The sequence below is a fragment of the Hipposideros armiger genome, unplaced genomic scaffold (genome assembly GCF_001890085.2).
Source record: "Hipposideros armiger isolate ML-2016 unplaced genomic scaffold, ASM189008v1 scaffold_11, whole genome shotgun sequence".
NCBI lineage: Eukaryota > Metazoa > Chordata > Mammalia > Chiroptera > Hipposideridae > Hipposideros > Hipposideros armiger.
Genome location: NW_017731361.1, coordinates 8,899,866 through 8,909,337, shown reverse-complemented (window position 1 = coordinate 8,909,337; position 9,472 = coordinate 8,899,866). Strand labels below are relative to the sequence as shown.

At 40.1% G+C, this 9,472-nt stretch overlaps 1 protein-coding gene across 2 annotated transcripts in view; it reads right to left on the bottom strand.

Annotated features, from left to right (window-relative positions):
- Nucleotides 1-65: 65 nt before the first annotated feature.
- Nucleotides 66-9,472, bottom strand: part of STK32A (serine/threonine kinase 32A) — a 94,464-nt gene continuing 85,057 nt past the window's right edge. The window contains exons 9-12 of one of the 2 annotated variants that reach the window (XM_019661033.1): nucleotides 5,936-6,052; nucleotides 3,414-3,539; nucleotides 1,559-1,687; nucleotides 66-315 (exon numbers count right to left, since the gene is read on the bottom strand). In XM_019661033.1, coding sequence (XP_019516578.1) covers nucleotides 247-315; nucleotides 1,559-1,687; nucleotides 3,414-3,539; nucleotides 5,936-6,052 — 441 coding nt within the window. In that variant the 3' untranslated portion in view covers nucleotides 66-246. The remainder of the gene's footprint in view (nucleotides 316-1,558; nucleotides 1,688-3,413; nucleotides 3,540-5,935; nucleotides 6,053-9,472) is intronic. The other variant, XM_019661027.1, reaches the window with a different exon arrangement.

Below are 9,472 nucleotides of genomic sequence, written 5' to 3'. Positions count from 1 at the left end.
CTAGTTCCTCTGCCCTCCCCATAAACAGAAACTTGATGCTAACTAAGCTCATTTATCTATTACAATTTTTGAAATTTCTTACAAGCAAAAAAGGTTTCTGAACTTTCCAAATGTTCTACTATGAATATGCATCATTCCTGTAATTAGAATAAAAATGTTTTTAAAAAAATGTTATTAAGGCTTTGCAAGAAAAGTCTGGCTGAGACACTACATCATTTGCTGGGCTGCTGTTCTTCCAGGAGCTACTTACTTTTCTCTGTTGAAAATTATGAACTCCTTTTGGACAGATTCAAGGTGCTCTTGAAGAAGGCATGTCTTCCAGGTAAACATTGAAAAAACAAATAGAGGCATAGTTAGCAGACCAACGAGGGTCATCACACAGCCAATAACCTATTGAATGTCCACTGAATGGCCCAAATCAAAGTACCAATGTATATTCAAAATGGATGTTATCTGAAAGTTTGTAGTAGGAGTGAGACCCTAACCAGAATAATAAAGGAACAAATGGGGAAGAAACAGCAAGAGGATAAAAATGCGTCAACACTCTGCTCCCCACAATGAAACTGCAAGGAAAATCTGCGTTATGGTTATGAACTTAATATTCAACCCAAGAAGAAACCATGGCTTTAAGGCAGGTGCGGACACGGGTTCACTAAGCTGGTTACTTACCTACCTCTCATCTCCTGACCCTGGTGTGAAAGTTTTGGAGGTTCTGCTTGGATTTAATAAATAGCCTAGAAACATCTCTTCACACTGAATTCTGATCGAATGTTCCCCTCAACAACTGTGCTGGGGTTGATTAACTAGGCTTCAGGTGCAGTGAGTGGAGCTGTCTTTATTTGTGATTTTCCAACATACATGTAAAATATTTGCTTTGACATTTCACTGACTGGCTTTCAACACCTGTTGATGACTTTTCCATCGTCATTAGAAAATGTAACCTCAAAAAAAATTATCATCATCAAGCCCAGGACAGTGTCAGCCCGAGGTCCAGTGTTTTTTTAAAAAATTCTGTACACCTGAAACTAACAATAAAAAATTAAAAAAAAATCTGCAACAAAGCAAGTCCAAATTACTTCTGATGAAAAATAGTCTTCCCTAAGGAAAGAAAATATCATTTTTTTAAAATCTAGGAATGAGAAAATACTAAGTTCTGAAGTATTGGAGAATTTTCTCTTTCCCAAGCAAATGTTTCAGTGATAGGAAACTATAAAAAGGAGAGGAAAGTCCAGAGGTGGGGGGAGGGAAGCAAGACAAAGCAGAGAAAAAAAGATTCTGCTGTGTTTCACTCTTATTCTCAAACGGGGGTACTTGTAACCCGGAGAGTTTCTGGGATCACGGGGGACATGAAGCTACAGGAGAAACACAATCTGATAGAGAGCCTCTTAACACAGCAGCTTTCTGCCAAGATGGTAGGAAAACTAGGTGTTCAGCTTCTGCCTGCATTCACAAGGCAGCAAAAGCAGGATGCTGAGATGGCCTCCCAACAGAAGCTCTCGGATGAACTGCGGCCATCATGAAGGCTCCCCTGACCCTGAGTTTGGGGGACACTGCTCACCTGAGAGGAATCACATTTCCTCATCTCCTTCTCTTTCTTTGCCAGACGCTTCTTTTTTTTGTGAAGAGGTTTGGACTCCAAAATCATTTCCTCGAGTTCAAAGGTGGGGTCGCAATTCAGCCGACCTTTCTGCAAGGAAGACAGGTTGGCTGACTTTAGATGCCTGTGTCATTCTAAAAACACACCAGCGGAATGTGGAGAAAAACACGTGGTTCTGAGAAGTCAGCCCGGGGCTAGTAAGCTGGGGATTCCCGCTCTCAGTTTTGGGATCAGATATTCTCAACGTTGCTTTTCATATTCTTTAATAATGTGTTTATTTGTCTACATTCCCAATGAGCCTCCAGTGAGTTAGAAAGGCAATCAAATGACAATTATTTTTCTGAAGTTTGAGCTTTTGGGGTCTGTTTCTCAAAGTATGTGCTAATGATTATGTAGATGAGCATCACCTGAGTTGATTGCGCAGCTTCCCGAATCTGCGGCCCTGAAAACCGCACTTTTAACAAGCTCCCCCAGGTGATTCAGATTCACAATAAAGTCAGAACCATTACGTAGAGCAGCGTCCGTGGAGGCCTTGATGTTAATGGCGCTGGCACAGTGTGCGGTGGTGTCCCGTCCGCGTGGAAGCGACAGGAGGTGGTAGCTAGATCTTCGCAGTGTCATGTGTCAGCCTGCCCCTCCTGGACCCTGCAGAGTGGCCAGGTGAGTCCTTGACCCCCTACCTCCCGTTGCTCTCTATACAGTAGCGCTTCCCCATCCGTGAATTCCAGCGCGCGGCCTTCTCTGTGCCCTCACTGTGCACTTTTGCTCGACCCACCCACCAGAGCGTCTCTCTTGGCTGTTTACACACGAAGGGTCCTCATCACATACGCTCACAGCAAGCACCTGGCTTCAGAACAGAAAACTCTGAGTTGTCTCTACAGGCCCCTTAAAAACTCATTATCCTGCCTACCTACCTACAACTGAGTGTGTGGAATCAGGCCGTGGGAAGAGAGGACCTAGAGGCCTCGCTTGGGCCCCTAGTCCTGGGCTCTTGGACTCCGACTTGTACCAGTGGTCTGCAGGAGGCCACACATGTCCCCTGGCCAGGGACTTACACAATGGGAATTATTTCCCTTTGGCTCTTAGTCCTTAGCAATATATTGGGTTGTCGGAAAAGTCATGACGGGCTTTTTCTGTTTTTCGTTGCAAAAATGCGTCATGACTTTTCCGAAAACCCAATAGTTCCTGGCATAGAACTACCAGAGGACCAGGGGTGAGTGGTAAAAATAATACCTCACGCCAACCCCAACAGTTTTCAATCCTTTGACTCATACAACTCCATGGATACAAATTTTTATGTCTTTGGAATCAGAGAAAGCGTTGTTGTTTTCAATGAGCAGATGCCTGGAAATGACTAGAGCAGGTCATGAAATTCTGTTTTGTTATAATGCTAATGCGATGCATAGGAACTTAACTCTTGTCTACATCACTCAGCCTGTGGTAAAGTTGGTTTTGTTACACGTTTCTCTTCGAGTCAGAGAACCTGTGACGTTCAGTGAGGACTTATGTATTATTATGTATTAGGAGGATTAGGGCTTCTTTCCCCCCCAAAAAGCATGCCACAAAAAGCGGGCAGGAGCTAGAACTCCAGGCACAGACAGTCCTGGATCAGAACCCCAACTCGGCCACTTGTTAGCCATGTGAGCTTTGGTGGCCAATGTACCTGTGTGTGCTTGAGTTTTCTCATCTGTAACACAGGGATTTGGACTGTCTAACCATACCGATGTGGTTATCTCATGAGACCATGTGTATATCTGGCACATAGAGTAACGTGCACTGAGTGAGGGTTATTACGGATTTGGTAGGGTTGACTCACATTAGGAATAAAACCTGGCATGAGCCTCTTCTGCAAAACCGCATCCCAGTTCATATCATTCATAGATGGGAAGTTCTGAACGTCAGACAAGTGAGAAAACCGTTGGTCAGGATTAGGTTCCAGAAGCTGCCAATGGAATACAAACATTAAGATCATGAGGAAGGTCAAGACAGGGCACAAAATCATACAGGTTCCCTCTAAATGTTTTCAGTGTAGGATTGAAGGAAACAAGGCAGTGCCCCCTCCCTAATCCCATCAACAAATAACAGAGACAATGCATACATAAACAATATAATAACGCATGCTTAGAATGAATCCTAAGTTGATTTTTGCAATGTGGTTAGTGAAAATAGCTTGTCCTCCTGAGTCAAACATATCTTTGATTGCTGATTCCTCTACTTACTATGGGCAAGTTTGTTCTTTAAATCTTAGTTTACCCATCTGTAAAAAGGGTGATAAAAACCTATTTCATAAGGTTGCAGCTAAGATTAAATGAGGCATGTATGTAAAGTGCCGAGGAAAAGGTATGCTCTTATTAGGTAGCAAATGTGCATACTGTTCTACAAATGAAATTCATCTCCCACTAAAAATTTCAGCGATTTTTACAGCTAATCAAAGTATATTGGAGGTGACACAGGTAAGATGTAATTAAGGTTACTGTTACATTTCTGGGTTTTAGGAACTGAGATTAAAGATATTTCCCCCCGCCCCCCCCCCGCCCTTAACCACTCCAGAGCCAACATAACATCGGTCTTATGACTCAAATGGAAAATGTCACTTCCATTCGAGAATTGTCCTGGAGGTGACAACCATAGATCATCAGGGTGGAATTCTGGGGTGAAGAGGGCTGTCTTGGAGCTGATGAAAACTTGCTTATGGAAAATAATCCCCAGGTTCTTCATCTTTGATGTTACCAATGGCAATGTCCCTATTCCAAACCAGGGAACTTGACCCATAGACAAGAGACACAGGTTTGAATCCTTGGCTCTTACCACCTGGGCAGTTGTTTTTTTCCTTTGAAAAAAGCCAAGTTCATCCTCTTGGGTTCCACATTATTTCTTTCATGGAATCATTCGATACATACCGTTAAGATCCTGCAACAATTGTTCCTAATCTTTTGGGTGAACCTGGGCACCTTGAAAATCTAATGAAAGCTAGGGATGTCAATAATTCAAATACCAAATTTTACCACCTCTCAGGATCTGTATTAGACGCTGAGAATACGACGGTGAACAAGTCAGATACAGGCCCTCCCTTATGGGATTTAGAGGACATTGGTTATTAACCCCAGAATCACACACATGCAATGCATAATTTCAAATTGTGCAAAATGCTATGAAGTTCACCCCTGGGTGAACTTACATAAGGGGGAGGCTTCCCAAGGAAGTGATATTTCAGCTGAGATCTAAAGTTAGGCTTTTCAAACTATGTAGAAGGGCCAGTTATTTGTTGGCTCATGTGTTTAATTTCCAACACATTGAAACCAGCAGGTGGTGTTCTTGTGCATGGCTAGCATGCAGCTCCACAACGTGTACAAAATGTGACTTGAATTCAACATCACCAAATAGGCTTGTACCTTGTTCAATGAGATGAGTCTGCTGACCATGTACTTAAAGGCATCAGCAATATCAAATTACTATAAAAACTTCTAAATATTTCTCTTAATTTCTGTACTCATCGTGGACCTGTAGGAAACAATTAATGGACTTGAACCAGTCAGTAATTCATACTGAAAAGCACTAGTCTGAAGGAGGAAGCTGGGAGAGCTGGGGAGGGGGACAGTGTTCTAGGCAGAGGGATTAGCATGTGCAAAGGGCCTGTGGTGAGAGGATAATATAAAAGGGTGAAGAGGTAGAAGGGAAACAAGAGAAAAAAGGTCAACACAGTTTATATGTAATCAAAAAGGGGACAGAAGTCAAAAGTAAGGCTTGCGAGGTAGTTAGAACCTTTCTACCATACAAATTATTTTGATCTTTATTCTAAAAACAATGAGAAGGCAATGAAGTGTGTTTTAAACAGATCACTAGGGGGCAGAAAGAATGGAGAGCAGATGGAGTATGTAAACGTGTACAGGGGAAAACCAGCTATGAGCAAGACTTGACGACAGTACGATTAGGAAGATAGCAGTGAGATGGACAGAGGTGATAGATTCAAAACATATTTAAAATTATAGAACTTGGTGATGGATTGGATATGGGGATGATGAATGATTTCTGGTTTCTGGCTTGCAGAAGTGGATGGATGCAGAGGCCAGTTACAGAGAAAGGGAACATTGGAAAAAGTCCAGGAAATTAAAAACTGCATTTTGGGCACACACAGTTTGAGATGGCTTTGGGACATACAAGAGGACATGTATACTGGCTCACTGAAGCCACATATTTGAAAGCCGTCAGCTGCAAACCCCACTCTGGAAATGTATATTATCATGATTGCTTCCAATATTGCATATAGTAACTTCTAACCTCAAACCAGAGAGCATGATTCTTTTTTACTACTTCCTTTTGCCGTGCAGTCCTTCTTACCTTTTTAATAAGTGACACCATTTCCTGTGACCAGGCAGAAGGATAAGTCACTATAGCCGTCTCAAACATGTGAACAATTTCCTTGCTGGAAGTACTGGCGCGAATATGATATGGTCTCTTAAGGGAGAAAAGAAGTAAAAGTCTTCATTTTTGTAGGGTAAAAGAAAAAAAATTGCTTTGCAAATGTTTCCAACTTAAATTTTCAACCCGTAAAACCTCAGTATCATTTTCTAATCTCTTCTAGCTGGTAGGTTGTGTTGTTATGCATACATGGTCCAGTATAACCAGACCTCCTACTTAAAAAAAAATACCAGAAATCTACAGCTTCTTGTGAAATGTCAGAATTTTTAAAAATTGGTAATTCCTCTGGGCCAAACAAAACATTCATGTAGGCTAAATACACCACTGAGATGCCAACTTGGAACTGTTTCGTAAGGTAACTTATATAAGTATTTACATAAAGTATTGGACAGGTGCTCAATAAATGGGAATTTTAAAAAACTGTTATTTAAGTGTTGGTTACAAAGAGATCCAGAGTTTTACCATATACTTCTTTTCACTTGTTCAAATCAATGAAGAAGTTCAGAATAGAAACTTAGCCAGAAAACTTCAACCCCATCCCAAATTCTATAAGTCCCTGGTTAAATGGCATGAAGTGAAAAGTTTTATGATGAAGCAAAAGTATTTTTATTTCTGAGAGACTCAGGTTCATTTATAGTTTTAACGTTGGAGGAAAAAAACGAAACAAAAACGGTGACTTGATTAGTTTTCACAAATGCCCAGTAGAGGGCAGCCTTTAGCTATGGTAAATTTCTATTTCAAAAAGGAATCAACGCTGGGATTTTTCTCTCTCTTAGGTGAACTGTGAGCTACTTAAAGCCAGAGATTATACCATACTCACGTTTTGCCCATGGAACCTACCACCTAGTAGGTGCTCATTACATGTTTGTTGAATGAAAAAAATTTCCATATTAGATTAGGCAGTAAGACAGTTAATATGGATGTGTCTGTGCACGAAGTGCCTGGCCCTTTTGAGATACTTAGTCAATGATTGTGGACTGACAAACTCCTCCATTTCTCACAGTTTAGTTCAGCATTTTCCGCGTTGTCAATTAGTACTGAAAGGCAATCTAATCAAGTGTTTGATCTCTGAAGGCAAAAGGATTTGAAAGCTCAATGGAGTCACTCAATTTGAGTTTCAATTCCTTCATCTGTACAGTGAACCACCTCATGAGACTGTTGTCGAAATCCAGTGGCATGATACATGTAAAATTCTCAATAGAGTGGCTAATGTATACTAGACATAATACAGGAGAGATATTTTTGTTGTTACCGACACTGTACAAAGGGTAGATATAAATGTAAATAGTGAACAGTAAGACGGGTCGTCGATAAAGGTGATAAAAAGAAAGGCTTAACTGTATATATGACATGTCAGTGTAAGTCTCAGGGAACTATGAAATGCTCAAAGGAGATTGGCCAAACTTTATGTTTTATGCAAGGGTTAAAAATATCTGCCACATATTTTCTTCCCTTGAGACTGAATAAAGGACCATAGCTAATCCATTTTGTCTCCAACAAGATACAGTGGAAATAACCCATGTAACTCAATATCAGAAAAGGAGTGCTGGGTACTCTATCACCATCATCAGTGTTTATTGGCTATTTACCAGTGGACGGACACTGTGAGTTACTATGAGTAATTCACTCAGTGGATGTTGTTAAGAGTTGGGGCAGGCTTGGGATACTCAAGCATCCAGGGCTATATGTGTGTGCACATATATATTTTTTTCTTTTTTCTAATTATCTCCTTTGATTCATTGCTGCTTCTTAACCTGTGTCTTAGCCATCTAAAGACACAAAATTATTTGATAAATGAATAATTAACTGATGAATGCCACAAGCAACTGTTTGAGTGTTTTCTTTTTATTTACGTTAGGCCATATGACTGAATTTCATACTTTTCAAAAATCCTCTTGGCCTGTCAGTTTATTAAAAATAGCCAAGCTGCCTTTGTCATATGCAATAGCTTATTTTTCTAGTTCTAAATTTTTAAACCCATGCTAATTCACCAACTACTAGAATTATATATTTACTCACCAACGTATTTATCAAAGGCCTGCTATCTTCCATTTGTTCCAGCACCTTTGTCGGGCACTGGGGGTACCACAAAGTACAAGACACATATGATTTCTATGTTGGTGGAGCCTGTAGTCTACTTACAGAAACCACAAATAAATGAAAGGGATGCCATAAAGAAAAATTACAGTGTGCAATCTCAGGATATATCAGACGACTCCAAGGCAGTGTATAAATTAAGATGAGCATATGAAGAATAAGCAAGGTGGAAAAGGTAAAATGTTAGATCGGAGACAATGATGTGCTATAATTATCGGCATACTTTAGGAGAACAAAAGAGTTGTAGTTCGGGATGTCCACTTAGTAGAAAACAGCATATGTTCCTATCATACGCTGATACTTTTGGATAATACAAAACTAGAAAGGACACGGACCTTGCCTTTACAATGGCAACAACAGCTGGGAGAGAGAGATGACAAGCAGGTCGATAGCTACACCCCGTTCATGGAGATTGTGCACAAGCTCAGAAACCATGTGGGTGTTTACAAGCACATTTCTCTTTGTGGCATGCATGTTTCTGTGAGTAAGAGTTTGTAAACAAGGGGAAATGATTGTTTAGCACCCTTCCTCTGTGGTTTTGTTGTGTTGATCGTTGTAATTAAATGTTGGTATTTCATTTCTTCAGCTTAGCTGTATTTTGAAACATAATTACATACAGCCTCCTTGGTGATGCTTTTCTAGAATGTGTCAGAATTGATTTGTAATGACTTGTTTCTCCATTCATTCAATACGCATTTATGTATGTATTTAAAGTGAAATACTGTGATACTACTAAGGTATGTAAGGTACATATTTCACATTAAATGAATTTATAATCTAATCATACAGAAGAGATAAAAAACAAAAATTGATATACCTGGAAAAATTTACAAGGGCAATATATTTACAAAATGGATTTAATCCTAAAAAAAATAAAATAGATTTAGGTGTGCAGATGTAGAAGGTTCTACAGTTTATCATAAGTGGGGAAAAAGTCTCAACTTAAAAGGTATAGCATAATTCTATTTTTGCTGAGACAACAATAAGAATGCACATATGTGTATATGAAAATAGATTATCCTTATAAGAACAGAGAAGGTTTGAAAGTGAATGCAGCAAAATATTAATTCTGAAAGGTGGGCTTAGAAGGTCATAGGATTTAATTTTTTTAATTGGGAATTTTCTTTGCCTGAGAAGATCTGGTTGATTTTACCTTCATTTTTGTGCTTCCCTATATTTTCCAATAATTTTAAATTCAGAAGGGTAGTAAGAAAGATAAACAGGGCCGGCCGAGTGGCACGTTGGCTAAGACCTGGCTTGGGACACCAGAGGACCCCGGTTCGGATCCCACATATGAGGGCCAGTGACACTGCCCTCTACAGCTAAGATGCTGAACAACAGCTCAACCTGGAGCTATGC